Raw genomic sequence first — 26,402 nt, forward strand, 5'->3', positions numbered from 1 at the left:
GAAACCTTGACACCACCATTGGCATAAAGTGTGGGTCAGTTCTCATTACCACCCTGTCATTGTGTATTTGAATGTAGGGTTCTTGTAGTGTTAGAGCTTGCAGTTCGCTTACCCTGCGTACCGAGGTGATTGCCACTAGAAAGGCTGTCTTCATTGTTAGCATTTGCAGTGATGCCTTATCGATGGGTTCGAAAGGCGCCTTCATAAGCTCTGTTCGGACTAAATTAAAGTTCCATGCCGGTGGTGGCATCCTTTTGGGAGGTGCTATCCTTTTAGCCCCTTCCAGGAATCTCTTTACTACTTGTGATGTAAAGAAGCTCTTCCCGGTCTCTCCGCTTGTGTAGGCTACTATCGCTGCTAGGTGTACCCTCAGCAAGGTAAAACTTAGGTTTGACTTGATCAGGTGTGTTAAATATTTTAGCACTGTTTATTCCCTTGGCATCTTCTTGTGCAGTTTCTCCTTGATACACCCTTATGTGAATCTTTTCCATTTTGCCACATAGCACCTCCGTGTGGTAGGTCTTCTTGCCTCCCGTAGTACCCGCAGTGTGCTCTCCAGCAGTTTCAGGTGTGCAAACTATGTCTTCAGGAGCCATGCCGCTAGGCAGAGGCTCTCTGGCTGGAGTACCTCTCCGTTTTGCATGGAGAGCAAGTCCTTTCTTTTCCCGAATTTGTGAGGCGGTCCCTGCGCCATCTCCACTACTTGTGAGAACCAAGACTGCCTGGCCCACTGTGGTGCCACCAGAATCAGCGTCATGCTGCTGCTTCTGCACTTGCGGAGTACTCTGTGTATCAGAGGTATCGGGGGAAAAGCATAGGCAAATGTTTTCGACCAGCTTATCCATAGGGCATTCCCATGTGATTGTTCCCCATGTTGCCTGGATGCGAAGTGTCGACATTTTGCATTCTGGTGTGTTGCAAATAGGTCTATTGTCGGAGCCCCCCACTTCTTGAATAGCCTTTGTGTTTCCTGTGCATTGAGCTCCCACTCGTGGGATGCCGATGTCTATCTGCTGAGCCAGTCTGCCTCCATGTTGTCCTTCCCTGGTAGGTGCATAGCTAGGAGGTCTATTTTGAGTGGGATGACCCATCTCCATACGTCCTGCGCTAAGTTGGATAGTGAGACTTATTGTGTTCCTCCCAGTTTGTTGATGTAGAACATCGTTGTGGTGTTGTCGGTCTGTATCAAACACTGTTTGCCCGTACAGTTGTTTCTGGAAGGCTTTTAGGGCAAGGAACACGGTATTTAGTTCCAGGTAGTTGATGTGCCTGATCGCATCTGATGGAGTCCACAGGCCCCGCACCTTGAGTTCGTTCATGTGTGCTCCTCATCCCTTCTGGGATGCGTCTGTGGTGATGGTCACTGTTGGGCATCGTGGTGTTAAAGGTTTCCCCTTTCTTATGTTCTCCTTGTTCCACCACGCCATCTCCTCTTGCACTGCATGCGTTACAACCACTAGATATTCCCAACTCCCTGTAGCTTGTGACCATTGTTGTTGCAGCCATTCCTGGAATGGTCTCATGTGTAGCCGTATATTGGGCACTAGGTATATGCAGGACGCCATCATCCCCATGATCTTGCCCGCTGTCCTCACTGTCAGAGCTTGCCCCTTCTGGTACAGACGTGTCTCCTTCAGCAGGGCAAGAGTTCTCTTGTCGCTGGGGGAACACTTTGCTCTGTATGGTGTTGATCTGTGTGCGCAAGAAGATCTTCACTTGCTCTGGTTCCATTGAGGATTTCCCCCAATGTATTGAGAATCCCAGCTCGGTTAGCTTTTTTGTGACCCACTGTGCATGTTCCTTGCATTGTTTGTAGGAACTTGCTTTTATGAGCCAGTCGTCGAGGTAGGGGTATACATGGATCCCTTCCCTCCTTAGGTGCGCTGCCACGGCAGTGAGGCACTTGGTGAAAACCCTTGGTGCGGGTTTTAGTCAGCAGGCCAGGGCGGTGAACTGGTAGTGTGCTTTGTTGATGGCAAATCTCAGTAGATGTTAGTGCTGTCTGTTCATTGGAATGTGTAGGTAGGCATCCTTTAGGTCTATGGTGGACATAAAGTCTCTATAAAGTCTCTATCCCTTATCGGAGGAATGACTTCTTGAAGAGATGTCATCTTGAATTTTTGTGTTCTTATGAATTGGTTTAGGAACCGTAGGTCCAGGATGGGTCTTAATGTTTTGCCCACCTTTGGTACAAGGAAGTAGTTAGAGTACACTCCTGTGTTTCTGTCTCTAAATGGTACTGTTTCTATGGCTTCTTTGTGGAGGAGTTCTTGTGCTTCCTCTGTGAGTAGCGCTAGTTCTTTGCCGAGTGGGTTTTTCTTTTTGGTTTCCTGTTTGGTGGTTTCTTTTCCAGTTCTATGCAGTATCCAAACTGTATGATGTTCAGTATCCATTTGTCTGTTGTTATTTCCTTCCATTCCTGGAAGAAGTGGTTCAGTCTGCCTCCTTCTGGTGTTACATGTTCGTTGATCTTTTGTCCGTATAACCCTTTTATGTTGACTTTGTTGTGCTCCTCCCCTAGAGGTGTCGTGTGGGTGGGCACGGTTGGTCACTCTGAGGTGGTTGCTGCCCCCCCTTGCTTACCCTCGTCCATTCGCCCCTCCTGCGAAAGGACTGGCCCCGAGGCTGGTACTGCCAGGTTTGTTTTTGCTGGCCATGCTGTGCTTGGTTGTCGCCCTGGTAGCCCTGCTGGAATGTCTGATGTGTCGTTCCCGGCTGGTTTCCCCCTCTTCCGTTTGGCCTCCGTGATGGTGTGCCTCTCCTCATACCTCTGAATTGCAAGGCCCCCATGGACCTTGCAGTTTCATTTTCCTTCTTGAGTTGGGAGAGTTTCTCATCCACTGGTGCTCCGAACAGGGTTTCACCATTGAAGGGGGTGTTCAGAATGTCATTCTGTACTTCAGGCTTGAAGCCTGATCTTCTCAGCCAGGCATGTCTTCTCTCTGTGACCCCGATCATCATGAGCCTGCTGGACGTGTTTGCCGTATCCATGGCTGATTTCAGGCATGAGTTGGCTATATTCTTGCCTTCCTCCACCAGGTGTGTTGCCCGCTGTTGGTACTGCTCAGGGAGGTGTTTGAGCAGTTGTCCGACCTTGTCCCAGTGCTGGTACGTATGCCTGTTGAGTAGGGCATTTGAGTTGGTAATGCGCCAGTGTACTGCTGCATTCCTCTCTATTTTCTTCCAGTGAGGTCCATCTTCTTATTGTTCTTGTCAGGTGGTGGGCCTGAGTTTGTGGGAACGTTGGCACTTTTTCTGGCTGTTGCTGCAATGGTGGAGTCAGCTGTGACGGATCCCTGGATTTAGGGAGGATCCTTAGGGGAGTGTTTGTATTTTTTGTCTGTCCTAGGTGTGACAGACCTGCAGCTTGCTGGTTCTTTGAATGCCTCCCTCCCCTGGTCCAGGACACTTGGTAGCATGGGGAGGAATTGACTCCTGGTTTGAGCAGGGTCTCTAGGAGGAAGCATGCTTTTGGTTTTTCTTCCTCCAGTTTCACTCCATAAGCTGTTGCTGCATTCCTAATGACCAGGTTGTAGAACTCAATGTCATCTGGCGGCAAAGGCCTAGAAGGGTACGTCTCCACGGCCTCTTATGGGCTTTCGGTGTCGAGGTCCTGCCAATCCAGGTCCTGCGCCAAGGAGGATGCAGAGTCCACACTCGTGCGCTGGTCTTCCTCGCAATAGTATAGGCCCTCTTCCTCTTGGTGTTCCTGGGGCTCGGGAGTTTTCGGCGGCTCTTCCGCATCGAACTCCTCCTAGTCCTAGACTATAGTCGTCGCCCGCTTCGACAGGATGGTGAACCTCATCTGCTCGTCGAATTCTCTTTTCCTTTGCAGGATGTTATCCATTTCGGTCGAGCCTTCTCTTTTTCCTTTCCTGCTCAGCGTCGAGTGTTTCGAACGATCTCTTCGACGTAGACGTCTACTTCGAAGAAGCCTTAAGGTCCTTTTTCTTCGGTGTCGAGTGCTCCTTTTCGGGGGCGTGCTTCGACCAGCAGGCAGAGGTTGCAAACCGGGTGCTGGTCCTTCTGCGCGCATTTGTGGTGGCAATTGCGGCAGAATTTGAACGGAGTCTTGTCCATTCCTGCACTCAGGGGGCCCCCTGTGTGAGCATTCTCCATTGGACGTCAAAGTCTTCGATGTTCACCTCCTTAGTCGTCCCGGCTCAGTGGTCTTGTTCCTGGATGTATTCTCCAAACTTTTTCGGTAGATTTCAGTCTTTTCCTCCTTTTCTCCAAAAACTCTTAAACCTCTTGGTGACGGATCCAGACCCAACGGCGGAAAAACGAATCTGAAGATGGCGCTCAAAAAGGTAGGAGCTTCCGCAGGAAGCTTGCCGACGTCACAGGAAGGACACCAGAAGGTGGGACGTAGACACCCACCTGGGCTACAAAAAAAAGAAAAGAGACTACGATTCTGGACCCAACCACTAGACAGCGGAATAATGCACAGCATAGTCAATCCAGAAAGATTCACGCTGCAAAACTCCAACCAACAGAAACAAGGAAAATTAAAGTGACAATCACACAGACCAATAAGTGACGGCAGGATGCAATCTCATTTTAAGATATATTAAATACAATAGGTTCCACAAGCATAGTGTTACAATTAAATGAAATATACGTAGTCCAGTGATATAGTTCGGGACCACAGCTTTATTCTTCAGGTAGGATCCATATTAAGCCTCATGCTAGGCCTCATACAATGCCCCACCAGGAGCAGCCTCCTTGCCGCTCAGCCCTTCCAAACCAACTGATTCCTTCTTCCACTCAAACACTCAACATTCTGATGACATCACAGACTGAGCAGCAAGGCAAAGGCAGCAACAGAGAGGATGCAGTAATCACTTACTGGAGTATAACACAAAGCGCAAGCGCTGTGCAGGCGAAACCTAAAAAGCACTAGTGGACCATATCGAAGAAAGCTCCAAAAGCTTCCAGGAGATTTTCGATCACCAAGGATTTCACCTTCGCCCTCAGCCACTGTCACCATTGCTGCCTCCCAACAACTAAGCGACAACTTACCCAACTTTCACAGCAAAATAGGAAACCTCTACAGCAACTTCGCACCCTAACCCAACCCCAGAGAACTCATCGCTTAACCACCCACCAACACCTAAGACTGCCACCTGACTGAATGGATATCCCTCACTAGAAACAACACAGCAACATGCGGGTCATCCACTTCGGGGCTCAAACGGACCTATGTCCCCCCACCACATTTACAACTTGGGATCACCACCAATCATACCACGCTGACCCACATCAACACCTCCATCACGTCTGTCTCTTTACTGGATGAACGGAAACTTGCAGAATTCACTCTCCTCAAGAAGCCCACAGCCGACCCAAATCAACTGAGCAACTTCCAACCCATCTTCTTACCACCCACCCCAAAAGTGATTGAAAAGCCCTTCAACAAGCAACTCTCAACCCACCTAGAGCTTGACCATCTTCTAAACACAGAACCAGGATTTAGAAAGAACCACAGCACCGAAGAACAAGTTACCTGCAGTAATGCATTATCTGGTAGAGACAATATCTGGCTGCAGATTCCTTACCTTTGAATTTCCCAGGCACCAGACTGGATCTGGAAATATTTGCGTGAGTAATACCCCTGCATGCAATCACTGGATGAGACATCCTGGACACCTATATAGGCGCCACCCAGGTACGCGAAGGTCAGTTACTTTTTACAGCAGAAGTGCACAGTCATGAAGTGAACTGACTAGCGTGTATCAAACTAGGGCCCTGAAAAGGAAGCAACCCTAGCCCTATAAATTTGTCCGCAGAGCGGGGAGGTATGGGTGGGTCTGTAAGGAATCTGCAGTTAAATATGGTCTCTACCAGATACAGTGGTACCTGAGATAAGTAACTTGCTTATCTGATAGAGACTTCTAGATGCAGATTCCTCACCTTTAAATAGATCCCAAGCCATAACATCCAGGCATTGGGCTACGGACAGATTGACTAAACTAAAGAGTTCTGTAGGACCGAACAGGAGAAATGCCCATCCCATGGACGGACTGTAATGCAGTAGTGCACGGACGCCCACGATGCTGCCTGGCAAATGTAGAGAACTGGAACACAACGGAGCCAACACCTTGGTCTTAGCTTTCCCCCCAGTGGGATTGGCCAGTTAGCCGTGAAGAGGCTTCTGTTTAGTGCGGGCATTGCAGGTCTCTAGCCAGAGAACAACCCAGCGCAAAATGGTTAGTTTATGAATTGTCCGACCTTTTTAGCCCCCACATAGCCCTAGAACAGTTGCTCATCCACCCAGAACTCTTGTGCGGTTAAAGTAGAACAACAACGCTCTATCTGGGTCCTTTCGTGGAGTTTTTCTCCCCTTTAGAGGGATGTAGAGGAGTATAGAAGGTGGGCAGGGTGAATTGTCCCAAATGCAATGGGGTCACCACCTTTGGTAGGAAAGAGGCCCGGGTGTGAAGCACCATCTTGTCCGGGAATACCATAAAATGGGGAGGCTTGGATGATAAAGTCTGCCCCTCAATCACCCTCTGGGCATTTGTTATTGCCACTAGAAAGGTTGCCTTGATAAGCAGGCGGAGGGGGTAATTGTGAAATGGCTCAAACTGAGCACACAGGAGGTAAGTGCGAACCAAGTTCAGATCCCACTGAGGCATGATGATGGGCAAAGGGGGGAAAAAGATGTACAAGCCCTTTCAGAAATCTATTTACAATAGGGGACTTAAAGAGGGTTGGTCAGGCAGCCGCAGGAAAGTGGCCAGAGCAGAAAGATACCCCTTGAGAGTACCCAGAGCCCAGCCCTGATGGGCAATGGTAAAAATAAAGAGTACAATATCAGAAAGAGGGTCAGTAGACTTTTCTGCACAAAATTGCAAACACTTTTACAGTGGCAGACGTATATCCATTTTGTGGAGGGCTGCCAGAATAACTTTACAAACTTGGGGAGGAAGGTGAAAAGCAACTGTTGCCGCTCAATCTCCACACAAGGACCCTCCCCTGCAACAGAAGATCCGCCCAAAGAGGCAGCTTATTGATGCTCATTTTCAGAAGCTTGTGATAAACTCTGTGCCCAGTCCAGGGCCACAATAATGACTTGGGCCAGGTCGTCCATGATCATTTTGAGAGCTCTGGGCAGGAATGGTGTGGGCGGCAAGGAATACAGGAAGCCTGAGCTGTACTCAGGATGAAAAGTGCAGCTGAGCGATAGCCACCTTGTGCAGAACTGCTGCCATTGATCACTTTAAAGGGAAACCGTTCTAACCAAGGCTCTACCCACTTGCTGACAGAAACCATGCGCCACCGAGTGGAGACTCCACTCATGATCAGCTAGGCGTTCAAAGAACCTGCTAGGCGTTCAAAAGAACCTGCCAGGTGTTGGACCATCAGGGATATGCCCTGCTGCTTCAGCCATGTTCAGAGACGCAAGGCCTCTTGACAAATGATAAACAACCCCACCCCGCTTGTTGCAGTACCATATGTCGGTGGTGTTGTCCGTGAACACTTGCACTTACTTTCCTAACGGCAGTAAGAGATGATTTCAATGTTAGTCGGATCGGCCAAACCTCGAACAGGTTGATGTGGAGTCCAAATTTTGCCAGAGTCCTCTGATATCGCCTCTCCCAGATGGTCACCCCATGCGTGGTATAATTTAAGGCTGAGTAGATCAGAGGGAGGAGGTGTAGATCGTCCGGTCGGGAGTGGATTCTGGCCACGCATGATCGAAATCATGATCTTCCCTACCGGGACTAAGTAATAAATAACCTGTGATTCCAGACTACCCTCGACTTCTACAAGCACCCAATATTCATTGCCCTTAGATTCAGTATTTCCGGGAACCTGAATTGGTAGGGTGCCTCCCGAGAACCTGATTCGCCAGAGATCTACTCATGATGCACCTACACCCAGCGCCACCTCACATCAGTTGAAAGCTACGGACAGCTACTCGCTCCTTGCCATTGGCCCCCTTCTACCTGAAGTGTTCTGGCCAAGCACTGCTCCAATTCCAAGCAACCCTGTCCTGAAGACGATCCCAATTTAAAGAGGATCGAAACGGTCGCCGACTATCCACAGCGCAACTTACGGCGCGCTCTCTCAACAATGGCCCAGCTGAACTATCAACGTTGAACCATCAATCAGTTTAGAAATTAACTCGTTAGCCATTGGATTTCACTACACTGTATATATTTTGTCACTCACTTCATCTGCGCCGTCCCTTGCTGTGCACAATTGTCACTTGTGTCGCATTTGTGTCACCCACTTACACTGAGCACCAAGTGCAATTGAGGTTGCTTTTTGCATTTATGTCAATACAGTGCTGCTTTAACTGTATTAATTGTACATTGTAAGCTTTTAATATAAGATGCTATATGCACATTCATGCAATTTAATTGAGTCTCCTTGTTGTCTTTGCTGGTAATGCTGTTAGCATGCGCATCTAATTGTCTTTCTAAGTATTACCTTGTGGGATATTGTTCTATATATGCTAGCATGAGCTGAGCCCCTCTGCAGCTTTCGGAATCCCTTCCTTATAGCGGTTCTGTGATATGGCCATACCATATACTCTTACGGCTAACTTTGGTTTGGCTTTATCAAAACATGTCGTATTTGGTGTCAAACACTTTTGAATACTAACCCCTCCCCCCCGCCAGTTCTGACGGCGTGGGTAGCATTCCACCGTTCTAGAGGGAGAAGACATGTACACACTTACTTTCCCGGTAATAGTTTTAAAGAGCCTCAGCATCACAAAATGGATGCTGCTGCCACAGACACGAGTCTGACCTCCTGCTGCTGGACGAAACTCCAGCAGGGGAGGCCTGGACAGTAGGTTTCCTGTCCAGGGAGGTGCCAGCACCACCCCAGACAGGCTTTAGTGTATTGGGGCAAGGTGGGTTGCATTCAGTGAATGCTTTTCAGACAGTGCCTGGGGCACACAAGGTGTCCCGTGCATTTCCCAGTTCAAACCGGTTGATGGGGCACTCAGCCCCAGCTCTGGCGCGAAACTGGACAAAGAGGAAGGGGTGTAACCACCCCCTCCCCAGGTCTCCCATAGGTGGGACCCTAGAGTTAGTCCAACCCCTAAACTTTGTTTAAGTATAGGAACTCAGTCCCTAGGACTTTAGATTACCCTGGAAGAAACTCTGAAACATAAGTCTTGGACCTTCGACATTCCATATCGACTGGAAGATGGAAGAAATCTCCCTTGGGGTCAAGGAGTGACTCCCCTGTTCAAACAGGCACCAAAGAAGCATCTTGCCGGTCTGCATAGAATCTGCAACACAGGACACAGACTTCCAGACATCTCTGAGGCGGACACGAATCCCCAGTGAAGCTGAGACCTGTAGCTATCACGAGAGACGTGGGACATGAACTCCTGGACATCCTGCACATTTGCAAGTGCATCGGCTTCCCAAGCTTTCCCGAAGTTGTGCATTGGGCTACTTGTAGTCCAAGCCCTGAGCACCTATTGCATCGAAGATTGTGGGCTTACACTCCACAAGTGTTCTGTGGGCCAACTTTCAGCATCTCCGCTCGAGGTTCCTTCGCGATCCCTTGTCCGTTGACTGGTGGGCCCCCACGAAGGACAATCCTTTGTTTCTTGGGCTTTCCTGGTTGCTTCAGACGTGCCCTGACATCCCTCCAAAGGGTGAGTCCCTCAGACCTTGATGGTCTGCACCGAAGCCAACTTGTCATCTTGCTTGGTTTGCCAAGGCTTGTTGGGTCCAATACGGATAACGACTCGGCAGCACTCTACGTTCAACAAGGGACAGCTCGAATCCAGATCCTGGTAGTCGACGCCTCCTGGACGTCGTGGCCTAAGTAAATTGTGTATTGGGATAAATTAACCCAAGAACATTTGTTTGTTCCTATGTCCTGAATGTTTAGGTTGAAAATACGATTTGCCTGTTATTTTTTATTTTTGAGGGAAGGGGTTCTGTAAAGGATGCAGTACTTTATTTCAGGTTTAACAATGCATGTGTTAGACTTTTCAATTTATTGACTTACGATTTGGGAAAGGTAATATATGTTTTGAGTGTTTGTGTACCTTACGAGTAATACTGTGTTGAAAATAATCCGCCGGACAATGCCGATTAACATGTTTTTTTATTTTTGTATCCAAGGCTATGTTTGTTTGTTGTATGTTTCAATAACAGTATAACAATTTTGTATGCAATAAAACTTTCATATACTTTCCAGGCAAACTATTAGCAATACTAGCCCTGGATGTCCATTGGATGATAAAGAGAGACATCATAATTTTCAGCAAGTGTGCGGGGGCAATTGAATGCTATGAGAACTAAATGCCTTACTTATAAATACACAAGTACAGTGTTCGTGCAAACCAACATTCAGTTACTGACAAAAGTCACAATCACAGTTCCCCATATAATCAGACCATTCAAAAACCAAGCTTCTTCCAGGAAACAAAGACTCAAGCCAAAAGTACCTTACTCACACTGGACGGGTGTAGGGGGGTAATGTATTTCCTAGAGAGGACGAAACCGATCAGAAAGGGAAGCTAGTTTTTTGCATTCTTTCCAGACAACAACAAAAAAAGTAGCAAAAGATACCACTGCAAGATAGTTAGCCTAGACTATATAGATATGCCACAAGAAAGCAAAAGCACAACTGCAAACAAGGACCAGAGCATACTCCTGACTATAGAAAGATTCAAGCTGCAAAAGCGAATGGGTACTTATTGGCAATAGTTTTCCAGCTGGAATTTTCTGGATTCTCATAAGACCGACCTCCGCAGGAAGCAAGACACCAAGGCAAACAAAGAGGAGAAAAATATGCAAGCCGTATTGGCTTTGTCAATGTGCTGTTTAACGTGTAGCTGGGCACCATGGCTTAAAGAAGAAGAAAAAAAGCTATGGTGCAGTCAACGCACGCGGCACCATAGCGCTTTAAAAAAAAAAAAAACTTTCTTAAAGCCATGTTGGCTCAAGGTGAAAGAAAGGAGCAAAACATGAACTCGAAAATGGGAAGAAGAAATCAAACTAAGAAGCAGGAGGAGAAGATGGGAAGGGGACAAAGAGAAAAAGGGAGGTACAAACATAACCAGCGCAATGAGAAAACTAAAGGTTTTCTGTAGGAAAGTCTGGGAAAGATCCGAAAGGTGTAGAGGAATGCAAAGGAGAGAGGGATTGAATGGTGGTGGTGATTTGGAGTGAGGAAACGGGCAAAGAAGGGAAGGAACCGCTTAGTTTACTATTCATCCGTGACTGTAGTGATATTTCCTGGGACAGCGACAGAACATTACTTGCAGACCAAACAGACAGTGAGACAAATCTCCACGCGTGGGAGCAATGTCTGTGCGTGCTGCTCTGGGGACAACAGTGCACGGAGAAGAGGCTGCCAAGGGAGTGCTGAGGTGCAGTGTAGTGTAGCTAAAGGGAAGGCAGTGTGTGTAAATGAATCTGTGTAAAAGTATCCTTATAAGTGTCACATCGGCTTTTGTTGCACACGACTCGTCCTAACCTGATGTGTGGGACCCCCAGTACATACTGTAAATCTCCTTTCTGCCTCTTGCTGTTGGTTTGAAGGTCTAAGAGGACTGCACACAGTGCAGTCCGGCACACAAGCAGCAGAAAACAAATCTGTTAAAGGACAGCTCTTTCGGGGGCATCTCTGCAAAATAAATATAAACAAAAAAGAAAAAAAACAAAAACAGCAAAAACTACATATTGCTGCGTGTATGGCTGGAAAATTTAATTTCATGTATATTAGCATAGGCTTCCATTTACTCTGGCTGTTACTAAATGTGTGTCTGCAAGCTTGAATAGCACCCACAGAGCCAACAGAGCGGCATGGGGGTGCGAGGTACAGGGAAAACAAAGATGAGGGAGGGGTAGAGAGGGCTTGCAAACACATGCACTCTTAAGGAGTGCTACTTAAATTAAAACAGAAAAGTACCTCTACAAGCAGCGACCAGTTGAAGTACACTGGCCGCAGAGACAGATAATTTTACTTGATCCAACCTCCATGGACAACAGCAAGAACCGAAGAGAAAGTAGAAGCAGCAGGTGGCGCTGACTAATGAGAAGCAAGGAGATAAGAGTAAAGTGGGTGGCAACTAATAGTAAGGGTAAGCATGGGGCAGGCTGTAAGCAAGTTTAAGATTTTATTTACAATAGATTTCGCTGTCTACGCATTCGCGCTGTAGTCAAAACCTTAAAAGGAACAAAAAAATCCTGAGATGGCGACCATGCACAGAATCTTCTGGTGTGAGCTCCTAACGTCATGAGTGGGACAAAATGTTGCCAGACCCTGATGTCCAAGAGAGAAAAACTCTTGTCCTGGACCTTTGCTGCGTTTGGATTGAAAACATACGGGCCCACAGACTTATCACTAATTGCACTGTTCTAGTACAAGGTGGATGGACGATTGAATCTCCTTCCCATTAGACGTTTTTTGACAAGAAGAACTAACGATACTCTCTTGTTTACGCTATTGACTCCTAAATAACTACCGGAATTGATTCGTGACTACATCGAGAACTTGTGGGCATATTTGGTTCAGCATTTCCTATATAGACTTTTTAACGCTCATTCCAATTGTTTCTGTCCTGATGATGACCGCAACCTCTGACAGCAGTTGAAACGCCGTCGACGCTTATGTGGCTGATGAATTTTAGAGGGCACATAATCACTGTATATGTTGTATCCCTTCTTTTTAAGAACACAAACTCTGTTTGCCACTGGTCTGGTTTTTTGTATATATGGTTTGCATTTTTATAGACCAGCAAATATTTATTGAGCGTACCATTTTATAATAAATTTTGTGATATCTTTTCAAATTTGATGAATGACAGTTTTTGATTTTTATATTTTTCTAAACAAATTCTTGCACTCCATCCACACAACTCTCCTTTTTCCCCCCACTTCTTTTTTCTTCTTTTCCTTGTCTCTTATTATTTAGAAGAAGAAAGGCACTGGCTCTTTCTAAATTTGTGATTTGTTTTGTGCTTCCTGAACTATTGTTAGGAATAACCAAGAGAGAAAAACAGCACACTAAGAGGAGAATTCTGGACCCAACCACTAGCTGATGAAATAATGCACAGCATGTGCTCCAGAAAACACATCAAGCAGCAAAGCTACTCCTACTGGTAAGTTACCCTTTCTTTATGGTCTTTTTTTTCTTTTTCCTGATACAGAGGATGCGATTAAGACTTTAGCAACTGTATGTTTGATATAAATGAATGGATGTTTTGTTTTATTATTACATCATTTTAACTTAATGAATTAGAGGTGTTTTTTAATGAAATCCTAATTTGTTTCATATGTTTTTGCTACCATGTCTAATTAACTAGTTACCAACTAGTGTCAAGGCCAGTATTCTGAAGTGGCTACAAGGAGAAAGATACCACTCAATACCTTTGTTATACGCTTGTAGGTCTCAGTGTGGTTTGCACTTTCAAAGGGCGGATGTCCAACAAGGAACTCGTAACAGAGGACTCCAATGCACCAAAGGTCCACTTTCTCATCATGGGTCTTTCCTTCAATCATCTCAGGAGGCAGATAGTCCAGCGTTCCACACATAGTTTTTCTCCTGCATAAACAAAGAAAAGAAGCATAAGGTGAGACAAAAGTTCAGTACATATTGCCCCAGGATAGTTTACCTTCTAGCAATGAAATAGCAAGTAACCATCTAGAACATACAATTAAAAACACAAAGAGGCAGATTTAAAACCACATTTTAAATAAGACTCCTGCTTAAGGTAAATTATAGGTCTTTAATCTAGCCTAATAGAAGGAAGAGCCCAAACCTGTAAAAGGTTATTCAGTAGAGCTTATTCAACTTTAATAACCTTGAATGACATTGTGTACATAAACAGCTTTTCTGAATCTTAATGTTCATTAGAGTAACACCTGCATGTAAATTCACCATCCACGGACAATGAAAACAAACGCCACCATGACAAAACAAAAAATCCAAGCGGGACTCGGTCCCTTCTGCCACTAACATTCTCCTGAAAAGGCGCAAGGGTGTTGCCATGCCTTTCGATGTTGGTTGACATCGCAGCTCATCCTCCAATTTGTCCAAGCACAACATGAATTTCCAAGGTTTCTGAGACACCAAGGCAGATCAAAGTTCAGCAAGGCCATGCTCAGACTCATAGGATCTTTACAACTACCTCTTGGGTGTCTCTTGGCCCAAGGAGCCAAGGGCCCTCCATCGGTGGCATTGCTGGCGGCTTTGCCCTCAGCTCCAATTGGATCCTCTGAATCCACGAGTGGGCCTCCAATGGCACCTTTACCGACTCCAGTGCCATGCTAATTCCCGAAGCTTTGATGCCAATGTAGACTCCATCTATGGCACAGGATATGCACTGTCACAACCCCAACTGATGATACGCCCTATTTTTTTGACAAAGCACAATTTCCCCCGCTTGACTTGCCACCTCCACATGGAATAACACATGATGCATTCCTTATTTGGGACAGATTCGGACAAGCAAAATGATGCGGATGAGATACAGCAACCATACCACAAAGAAAATTGGTATGATGGCCTTAAAGAAGCTAGTGGATTTGACAACCCCCCCTCTCAGAGGTAGAACTCCTCACCCTCCGGTCCAGTCACAGAGAGTGCATCTTTAGCAATGGTCATGCATCAGACAGCCGAAGTTCAAGCTTCCCACCAAAAAGATCAAAACCAATGCCTTGACGGAGTCCTCCAGCTGAGGCAAACATCTACTGAGCCCCTCTTACCCTTCAATGAAGCACTTACAGATACTCTTATGGGCGTAGGCCAAATCTTGCTCCGGCCACTCATTCAGTTACTGAATTGCGAGATGCCACTGCCCTGCCGAAGGCGACCCTGGATTTTTGGCTCAGCACCACTCCCCTCATAGCCAGGATGTTTAAACCACGTCAAAGGGGTGCACATGAAGACCGACTTCAAGAGCTTCAATTCTAACAAGGGGGTTGTGTCAAAATGTACAGATCAGAAAGTCTGGACTTGCGCCCTTGCATTGTACCGCTAACCAAGTTTTGAATAGAAAATAAAACTTTATCATGGCACAGACCAATACATTGAAAGAAATCCCACCAATTAGGAGCTGAAGTTTACAAGCCACTGAACCAAAAAACAATGCCACATGGTCAACCTTTGGCACATACTCAGAAGAAGAAATTGGCAAACTGCTCAGCACCCTGAAACCATCCAATCACCTCACGGACCCCCTTCCTGCTGCAGCAGTAAAAGACTTTACCCCCTTTCTTATCCCTCTCTGGACTAAAATTATCAACAGCTCTCTCCAACAAGGAAGCATACCCGACTCCCTAAAAGTTGGTCAGGTCACACCGCTCCTAAAGAAACCTACAGCCGACCCCTCTGATCTCAACAATTACCGTCCCATTACCAATATTCCCACTCTCGCCAAACTGCTGGAAAAATGCGCACAACTACAATTGTCTAAACACATTGAACAATTTGATCTCCTCAACCCGCACCAGTCAGGCTTCAGAGCAGGGCACAGTACAGAAACGGCTATGACTCACATAATTGACGACGCACTTCAAATGCTAGACCAAAACGACACCTGCCTCCTCATCCTCCTTGATCTCTCCTCAGCATTTGATACCGTTAAACATGAGAATCTACTTGAGCTCCTAAACACAAGAATGGGCTTATCTGGAACTGTTCTCAAGTGGTTCACCTCCTTTCTTCACAACAGGTCGCAGAAATTCAAGAGCAACAACCGGATGTCTTCGCCAATACCCGTAACGCTAGGTGTCCCCCAAGGATCCTCTCTATCCCCAACTCTGTTCAACCTAGTCATGGAACCGCTCACCACCTTGCTACAAGCATCCAATGTACACTTTCACATGTACGCAGATGATACCCAACTTTATCTCAAATTACAGTCCCCCAAGGACATCTTGCTCCTGAACTCAACGATCAGATGCACCCAATCCTGGCTGGCAGATAATCATCTCAAACTCAATGCCCTGAAAACAGAGTTCCTTCTGATCTCACCTCCAGCGAAGGTCTCCACCACTCAAATTTGGCTTAAAGACCTAACCGCACTCAATGTCCAACCCACCATCGTGGACTCAGAAAAATCCCTAGGCATAACACTCGACACCAATTTGAACATGCAGCAACATATCAGCAAGGCAACAAAGGGAGCAAACTTCCAGATCAACACTCTGAGGAAACTTAAACCCTACCTCCCAGCCAAAGACTTCCAAACCGCAGTACAAGCACTAGTCATCCCTCGAATTGAATACGGCAGCATCGCCCTCTGTGGACTCCCCCTAACTACAACCGCACCCCTAAGAGCTTCTCTAAACGCTGCAGCGAGACTCATCACTGGGTCAAAAAAAAACACTCCCATATTACCCCTGACTTGAAATCCCTGAACTGGCTGCCATTTGAAGCTAGAATACATCTGAAAATCGCCTGCATGACACACAAGGCGGTACATCTAAACTCACCCGGATACCTCGCTCAGAAACTAACAATCTCTGGAGGAGCTAGAAACACCAGAGGCACAAACAATCTTCTGTTGAAACCTCGAAGATTCCGGAAGGAAAAAACATATAAGCGCTCCTTCTCTGGAATGGCGCCTAGGATCTGGAACTCTCTCCCGCCCGAAACCAGGCTTATCTCTTCCACCTCACTCTTTAAAAATGAAGTAAAAGCTATCCTCATGGCTAAATACACCTGAACTATTATCTTGACCACTGTTAGTACTCTGCCCCGATCTATACTACATGTTTGACCCTTTTGATTATTTGTATGAACTGTCTTATTACTCACATGTTTGGCTTTGTAGCCACCTATTTGTACCATTTTGTACTCATGTCATGTTGGGCTTAGTTGCCACCTATTTGTATTAATTGACCTATTGATTTATCTGTTAACCATGCCCCCTCATGTACTTCTCTTTGTAAAGCGCTCTGATATCTGCAAGGATCTTGTCCGCGCTATATAAAACTTTCAAAATAAAATAAATACTGGGACCAGCAAGTGAGAGACTCCAGTTGTATAAACTGGTACCATGGTTTCACTGCAAAATAGAGATTTTTTTTGGGGGGGGGGGGGGGGGGGGGGGGTATTTTGCACCTCTGGGAATCCCTTTGAGAGTCTGTTCTTCCATGGCAGTAGCACATTTTCCAGGTGGTCTACAGTTATCACAACAGTCAATAAACCCAAATATTCAGCACAAAATTCCCAAAAGTCGGATTCAAAATCCTTTCATAAAAATAATGAAGTCTGAACAGATTTACACCAGCAGTTGCAAATGGTATGCACCAAATTATCGTTTTCCATTACTACTCTGGGTCATATGCCTATCTAGCCCAAAAGGACAGTTCAGACTGAACTTCTAGGCCAGGCCCATTGTGGACAGTTGGCCCTGTTAATGAGGTGCAGGTTGAGTTCTAGGACAAAGCGGATTATTGGACATACATCAGGGACTACCCGTCAAACGTACGAAGCGTCACTAAATGAGAAATTAAAATATGCAATTGCCATCCAAGCCATTTGAGAGAAACTGACCAAATCAGCCTTAACTGCGATTTCAAATGCCACAATCCTAAGCTGCATATGCACTGAATGGGAGCACACAACCCCAGATATTTTTCAAACTTTTTGGGCCTCATAAGTAAAGTGCAGCTCAGGATTCTGGGCCACCTCAAGCATGTTCATCCACCGGGCTCAAATTGTGTTGTGCCATGTGGGCTTTTGTCTGCAGTAAGATACTGCACCTGGCATTTACACCAGAACCTTGCCTGAGTTTCCGCCCTGCAGGGTTGAAGATCGCACCCATTTAATGCAGTTAAAAAGGTTGCACATCTCTCTACCACTGACCTCAATCTGATGGTGCAGCAACATTAAGTCATTTCTTTAGATGAATCAAACATGTACAGTGCTTAGAATTGCATGATGGAGATGAAGTTATGGTTGCCTGATTCACAAATCTAATTAAAAGGGTTATTACCTGTACTACATGTGCATGTTTCCCATCAGCAGACCCTATTCTAACACCTGTTACATGCATGCATCCTTTACAATATTTCAGACCGATATAAAATGCAGAGATGAGAAAAAAACAGGCAAAAAAAAACACTTAATTCACCAAAAGCTGCAGAGTTTCAAAGGTTTCGAGACCCAAAACATTTGGTTCTAACAATTGCTAGACATTCTGGTATTGTCAGCTTTTAGGGTGCAATACCATAAGCAGTTAGATGTTTATTTTTTATTTATTCTGTGTTTTCTATAGTGCGAACCAGACCCTGAGTTGGCTGTCAAAGCGCTTTACATTTACAACCACTTTGAGATCAGCAGATATCCAATTCTTTCATATCAACATCTCTATGTGTTGCGCCAACATTGGCAAATATTTGTCCATACACAAAAATATAGTGAGGAATAATAGAAATCATTATATTACATTCAAACTTGACTTGTCATACTTTATTATAGGAGTAAAGGCTCACTATTCAAGCTCAGTTAATGGTAGTATCTCGCATCGGGAGGTGAACAGTTTTTTTGTTAGGAACGTTGTATAAACATTCCCTTTCCCCAACTAATTAGACGTCCCTGTTGGACGTTATGGGAGCTATTTCCCCATTAGAAATTACTTAGTCTCCATTTTGAATCAAGGAGCGTAGGGGATTCTTCTGATATTCGGTGGGAGCAAATTCCAAATCCTTCATGCTGCTCCCGTGAATGCTCCATCGTAAGTTTTTTTCTGACGAAAGAGTGCTGGTTTCAGTAGAAAGTCCTATCAACTCGCGGGTCTAGTGCCTCCGGATAGAGTAATTTTATGAGCTAGGTAATGTGGAGTTTTGTAGTGTATTTCCTTGTGAGTGATACAATCAATTTTTAGCTCTATTCTTGCTTCGTATGGTAGCAAATTGTTCGCTTTCAGATGAGTTATGTGGTCGTATTTTCTTATTCCCGTTAGTAGTCTAGTTGCTGCATTGAGACAGTCTTTTAAGGGTGCTGTTGATATCTTAGGGAGTCATGATAGGGTCGCGCATCCATATTAAATTCTGGATAGGACCAGTGCTTGGACTGCCAATTTCAGATCAGGATAGACGAGGGACTTCAGTTTTCTGAGGTAATTCAGATGAAAGCAAGCGTTTTTTGCCATTGTGTTGATGTGTGCTCGCATGTTTAGATCTTTGTCCAGTGTGATTCCCAGTGATTTGGTGGAGCCAACTATAGTAGGGGTACCGTTTAGTGCTGTGATCAGCTTGGTCCATTCTTTGATCTTGGCTGAACTTTTAGGAGGGGAGATCAGAAGGAATTCCTTTTTTTGTGAGTTGAGCTTAAGATGATTGTCAGCTAGCCATTCAACGGTTTTCTGGAGAGCATGGTTCATAGTGTTGATCTCTTCCGGGGATAATATCTTCATGTACAGCTGAGTGTCTTCAGCATACATGTGAAACGAAATGTTGGCCTTCTGCAGTACTTCAGTTAATGGTTCGATGTATAGGTTAAATAATGAAGGGGATAGAGTTGATCCTTGAGGGACCCCAATTATAATCGGAGATGGTGGGGATAGCTTTTTGTCTACCAGGAATCTTTGTGATCTGTTCTCTAGGACAGAGGGGAACCATCTCAGTACAGTTCCTGATAAGCCCATCCTATTTTCCAGGCGCTCTAATAATTTGGGATGGTTTACTGTGTCAAATGGAGATGATCGGTCTAGAACGATCAAGAGACCGGTTTCACTACGGCCGTGGGCTAGCAAAGCTTCATCTACTATGTCTAGGATTGCTGTTTCCATACTATGGTTTGGTCTGAACCCAGATTGGTAGTCATTAAGTAGCTCAAATTCAGTAATGTGTTGACTTAACTGATTGTGCACACATTTTTCTAGTACTTTGGCTAGTAGGGGAATGGTTGTTACTGGACGAAAGTTGTTCGGTTCCGATGGGTTCTCCATAGGTTTCTTTAAGCATAGGTTTGTTTTTAAGCAGTCCGGAATTGATCCTTGAGCAAGTGATTCATTAAAAATCTTAGCCAGTAGGAGATGACCATATGGTTGCAGGATGGCCAGCATTTAGCCGGCAGCAGGTCACTAATGATTATTTGGTTTTAGAGAAAGTAGTATTTTGGTAATGTCATGTTGATCATATAGATTGAAGTTTGACCAATGGGCATTATTCTTGGGCACTACTTGAGTAGGTAGGGCAGGGTTCCTCCCTTGTTCACTCCTAAGGTTTGATTGATTTATCAGTAAAGAAAGCTTACTACTAGTTAACAATATGGCCGAACACTGCTCATAAGAAACACATCAGAGACGAGCAATCCTTGAAGGAATTATAGCCGAAAGCAAGTCAATCTCCATCGACCACATCCTCCCAGTTGACTGGTCCGATCATTACATGGCTCTCTTTCACATTAACCATGCAATCTTGACCAATCTAACTCCCAAGCCAGAAGGCCCCCCCCCCCCCCACCCCCAAATGTGTCGGGAATACAGCCCAGATCCCACGAGCTGACCTAGAAGAAAGAATTAGCTCGCTGCTCCCCTACTTCACTGACGACCTCTCAACTACCGAACTCGCCTCTCTTTACTACTCCAATATGACGCTCACCTTGGTTCAAATTACCCCCCTGAAGCTAAAGAAATCCCGGAACATCCCCGGCAGATCATGGTTCACCACTGACATCAACGAAGAAAGAAGACAGCTAAGAGCTGCAGAAAGAATCTGGAGGAATAATCCCTCCGCCGCGATCAACTCCAAGCAGCCCGCAGGTTGTACAAAAATCACATCAAGAACAAAAAGTCAGCTTTCTTCTGTTCTGCACTAGCTAATACAAAAAACCAACCCATAGAGCTTTTCAATATCATAAGGAATCAAACCTCCAAACCCATACCTTCCTCAACACAGGCATCCAAAGAAAGATTTGACAACTTCGCAATCTTTTTCAATGACAAAATCGCCAAGATTGACCTCACACTTTGCTCAAATCCCATCTCCTCCAACGAGATCAAAGCATCCAATACTCTTGTTAGCGCTTCCTTGAACTCTCCAAAACAGTGGTCCTCCTTCATTCCCACCCAGGAGGCAGATAGTCAAGCTAATCTCCAATGCAAAGCCCTCATCTCACGCTCTGGATGAGCTACCCCCTCACCTGGCCAAAGACCTGAAGCTCGTCCTAGCACCACTTTGGTGCAAGATCATCAATAGCTCACTGAGCTCCGGAATCGTACCAGACTGCCTCAAAGTAGGGCAAGTCACGCCACTGCTAAAAAAATAAAAAATAAAAAAAAAAAAAGCTCTAGACACTGAGGATCTGAATAATTTCAGACCTGTATCGAACCTACCTTTTTTGTCCAAAATTATGGAAAGATGTGTGCTCCCACAGTTGACCCAACACCTGGATAACATCAATCTACTAGATCCCCATCAATCAGGCTTTAGAAAGTGATGCAGCACCGAATCAGCAATCCTGAATGTCAGATGACCTACTCAAGTCGCTTGACTCTGATCAATGCTGCCTTCTCATCCTCCTAGATCTAGCGGCAGCATACGATACAATGGACTAAAAATTTCTCACTAAGGGTCTACATGAAAGGGCCGGTCTACAAGGGACGGTCCTCCACTGGTTTTCTTCCTTTCTCCACAACCGATCACAAAGAAAAAAATCTAAAACTTCGAGTCTGACCTCTACCCAGTCATCAGAGGTGTTCCACAAGGGTCAGTACTTTCCCCTCAGCTCTTCCACATTTACATTGAACCCCTTATTTCTCTACTCAGGAAATCCAACATCCCCTTTCATTTATATGCAGACGACACGCAGCTTTATCTGGAAACCGCCTCAAATCGATGACATCCAGAGACTTAACATGCTCAAGTAGGTTCAACTGGCTCACAACAATCACTTGAAACTCAACCAAGAAAAAATGGCAACAAAGACAAAAACCCACAAGTCGAAGAATGGCTCAAAGCCATTGATGCCCTCAATGGTAACCTCACCTTGGCGGATTCGGTAAAATCTCTGGGGATCACCCTAGACCCAAAACTGGACATGAAGAAACATCACAAGATCCGCTAAAAGTGCCTTTCTCAACCTTAAACTACTATACAAAATAAAACCCTTCCTCCCACCCAAAGACCTTCGACAAGCCACCCAAGCACTGGTCCTCTCCAGAGTAGACTACGGGATTGCTACCTTGACGGGGACAGCAAAATCCCACCTCGCCCCCCTGAAGACAACCCTCAATGCAGCAGCCAGAATGGTCACTGGAATTAAGAAATTCGATCATATCGCGCCAGCTCTCAGAGAACTCAGATGGCTCCCAGTTGAGTTGCGAGCCAGCTTCAGAACAGCCTGCCTCGCGCATAAAGACCTGCACACAGGCAAACCAGAATACGTGGCCGCCAAACTCAAAAGGACAGGTCAGTCCAGAATCCTCAGGAGCTCCAACTCTCTACTACTCATCCCGCCAAAAACTCGCGAGCACAAAACCACAACCAAATCTTTGCCGGAAACGCTCCAAAAATCTGGAACTCCATCCACCCCCACATCAGACCAACCCCCTTGTTTCCTAAATTCAAGAGCCTACTCAAAGCCCTCTTCCTCGACCGCTCTCGAGCAAACTGACAGAGCCCAGGTAGCTCCATAGCCGACACTCCATCTTACCTAAATTTCTAGACTGACTCGGATCAAGAAAGCTTTCTGTGTATAAACGGTTTAAATGTCTAATGCGCTCGGATGATCATCAGACTTGGCTTGCACCCTCCTCTCCTCTACCACTTCGCCCATATTCTTGCTCCCTTCCCTAACCCGCATGTTCCACTTTTCTCCTGTATCATCTGTTTGCACATTATTGTATTTGCTGTGTAGCGCTGATACCCTTGGGTCCAGCTAGCGCTAAACAAAACTCCTAAATAAATAACCTTGGGTCCAGCTAGCGCTAAACAAAACTCCTAAATAAATAATAATGTTGAAAAATTGTCACAGTTCAGGTCTGATTTCGATGTCAGTATGGAAGATTTGGCTAATTTGTTTGATTGATCTTCTAGTAAATCAAAGAGTTTCCTTGGTCTGTTCTTTGCGTTTTTAAGTTAATTTCTAAAAAAATATTATTTTGATCCAAGTACGCTTTTATTGTAGGTTTTTCTGGTTATTGTGAGTTGTTTTAAGTGGGGGGATGACAGTGTGTCCATTTTTGTTGTGGTATTCTGAGTTTCCGTCTTTCTTCATTAACCGATCCGTTGAACCAAGGATTTTTATCTTTGATCTGTATTCTTTTAAGTTTTAGCGGGGCAATGCCGTCAATTATTTTAGCTATCGTCTGATTGTAGTGATCTGTTGGTTCGTTGACGACCGTTGATTCTGAAGGGGGTTGGAGTTCTTTCTTGACTTGTATTTTTAGAATCCCCGCGTTCAAATTTCTAGTGTCTCTCACCCAATGTTTGAGTTTGATTGGTTGGGATAGTGTTTTCTCCTTTTTGGCTGATATTTGGAAGTTGATGGAGTGGTGATCAGACCAGTCGCAAGGGGTGATTGAGATTTCTTGGATCGCATTTTCTTTGGAGATGATCCAGTCTAATGTAGCTCCTTTAGAGTGGGTTGGTAGGGCACATGCTTAAACTAGTGAGTGATTGGCTAGGAATTCTTTCAGAATGTTGACCCGATTATCTTGGATGTCGTTGCAGTGAAGATTGAAGTCTGCTAGGAAAATATCATTGGAGTGAGGTTATGAGTTAGTTAGGTTTTTGCCTGGGGGGAGGGGGGCAGGATAGAATGCATGTAGTTTGTATACTTGGTTGTCTGTGAATCGTGCTGAGAGTCTCAGGTATTCACATGAGTCTATAGGGTCTGCAATAGCTTTAGAGATGGTGATGTTTGATCTGTGGATACATGCCACTACTCCTCCCGTTATGATTAGTCTATCTAGGCGTATAATGTTATAGTTCAGAGATAGCAGCATGTCTAGGCATAGGGAGGATGATTCTGATAGCCATGTTTCAGGTAGGATAGCCACGCCAGCATCTAGATTCAAGATTAGGTCAGCAATGTCAGCAGCATGTTTCATTGCTGAACGGCAGTTGATAAGTAGGCATGAGATTTTTTATATCGGTGCTGTAGTCTGGCTCCTCTGGGCTTAGCTTTACTTCTTTCAGGTTATTAGAGTTTGGTTTTCTGAGCTTTTTAGGAGTTATTCCGTTGGAATTAATTGGTAACACCTGAATCTTCTGGTCACTTAATTTGTCAGGGAGGTTGGAAGTCATATCGTAGGAGTAGTAGGTTTTGGATTTCAGTGTCCGACAGATATCTAAAGAAGGTACGTGGCCTGTAAATCCTATTTGATAGCGGCAGTGGGTTTGTGTTGCGCTTATTGTGGAGATTTTGTGCTGCTTTTTGACTCAGGACAATCTTGGAGATAGCTTTTTAACAGTTACCAGGTTTAACTCCATGGAAATATGTAGTAATGAGTTACCACACTGGGGTCCGTGACACATTTGCAGGGGGTCCGCAGGCAGCAATTTTAAAAGCACTACGAGGTTCCTTGTATAATCAGCAGTTTTCAAAACAACAATAAAAAGGGTCAAGATAACGTCCGTGATTAATGTACCTGTGGGAAAGAGATGGGAGTTTTGTCTAGTGGCAGCTTTGACTCCTACGGAAGCCCAGAGGTTTAATATGCTTGCTGCAAAGAACGTGTACCATGCATTTAAAAAAACACACAATATTTCACGTGCATAGCTCAGAGGGTTACTGCTTTTGTCACAGAGCTTCTTTTACTGTGCAGTTCATAAGTTACAATCGTAAACTAGCACAGTGAAATATGAACTGCCATCAAAGAGCTGTATTCACACTGCATGGTACAACTTAGTAAGTTATGTTCTCTCTTAGTCTTCCATTATCCTGACGCTGCTAGTGAAGGTTTATTTGGAGAAATAAATTCTTATTACGTCAATGCTAACCACTGTTATGTTCTGAATCCTGAGTTTGTGCTTCCCCAGACCAAGCACTCTTAAAAAAGGCCTACCAGTATAGAGGACATGTGAATACTACACCTTGAAGTCCCCTCTGCCTTATGTAACATTTTCTATACACATGTATGATTCATTGTTTCTGCCCTAGACTGGTATGAGAGATGCTATAAACATTTGAACAATTGGAGAACAAGAGAAGCATACTGAAACCCTGTTAAAGTCCCAGGGAATAGACAACATGAGGATAAATTGGCAAACTTTGAATATGAAAGGAATCTTGCAAACATTTAACACAAGTGGATAAAACAAGGATTGAGGAAGCCTTATTTAGGTTCCATCAAGGGCTTTACGTAAATTATATAAAGCGGGAAGTTGTTAATAGAGGACTCACTAGAGTGTCCCTTCCAAGTTTGGACCCAGAAGAATCAATAAGCTCGGATCGAGAAAGGGGGAAGAAGAAATCGGGAGCTCCAAGCTAGGAAAGGCATCTGGTCCAGATAATATCCCAAATTAGGTATATCAGAAATTAGCGGAAAACAATTCTGGTACGGCGTAAACTATTTAATGCAATAGTGTACTAAACTGGGCTTTTGTTGCAGTTACTCCCCCCACACTTTTCACCTCCTTTTTAGCTACTAGATGCCGATTTTCAACTGACAGTGCACCAGTGAGGACTACTAACCAGACCTCAATGTCACTGCCCCTCCCCTAAAATAAGGTGTTATCTAATTATGCTATAATGGGCAAAGGACTGAAGCACCCCGTAAGACCCTAGTAAATCATACCCTAGGTACATAGGGCAGGAGTACTAAAGAGGGTCACCAACGGCTGCAGCATCTCTTATACCACCCTAAGGGACTTGCAGACAAATTCCAAACAGACAGCCCTTGCAGGCTAGGCTGAATGGCATGGTACAAACTAGGAGTGAAAACATGACATCACGCACTGTGCGTCATGCTAAAGTCACCACATCTGATACATGCAAGTCCCCCCTACAGCAGGCCTTTGAGCCCTAAGGCAGGGTGAATTATATTTTATGTGAGGACATATCTGTATGAGCAGATATGCCCCTGTGAGGTCTAGTTCTATTACTAGATGTTGCAAGTGAGCAAGGAAGCCATCTTAACATTGAGGAGACCATGGGTGAAACTGAGAACACACCACGGAGAAGAAGCTGTCTGTGGGGACTAGCGATGAAGCAGCTCCCCCGGTAGGGGTAGCGGTGCTCCTACATGTCAGTTTCATCCTCCCTCCAAGTGTGGGGATGCCAGGACTGACCAGAGTCGAACCCCCCACCAACATCTGGGGTACTGACTACTTGCAGCAGGAAAGGCTTTTGGTGTCCAATCCGGACACCAAGGAAGACAGTCTTGAACGTAGAGGGGCTTCACAAACAATGAGACCCACATGGAGTGTGGCCCAGCTGTCCTGTTTGCCCCTCTGCAGCAGAAAGACCAAGTGTGAGTCTGCGACCACCTCCACCCAATGCCTCATTCGACCCTT

General features: G+C 45.2%; 1 protein-coding gene across 4 annotated transcripts in view; it reads right to left on the reverse strand.

The window, feature by feature from the left end:
- The window catches only part of LOC144783965 (aurora kinase B-A-like), a 69,894-nt gene that overhangs the window by 20,478 nt on the left and 23,014 nt on the right, over positions 1-26,402 (reverse strand). For all 4 annotated transcript variants that reach the window (XM_078662693.1, XM_078662690.1, XM_078662692.1 and 1 more), the window contains exon 8: positions 13,356-13,530. In XM_078662693.1, coding sequence (XP_078518819.1) covers positions 13,356-13,530 — 175 coding nt within the window. The remainder of the gene's footprint in view (positions 1-13,355; positions 13,531-26,402) is intronic.

The sequence above is a fragment of the Lissotriton helveticus genome, chromosome 10 (assembly GCF_964261635.1).
Source record: "Lissotriton helveticus chromosome 10, aLisHel1.1, whole genome shotgun sequence".
Classification (NCBI taxonomy): domain Eukaryota; kingdom Metazoa; phylum Chordata; class Amphibia; order Caudata; family Salamandridae; genus Lissotriton; species Lissotriton helveticus.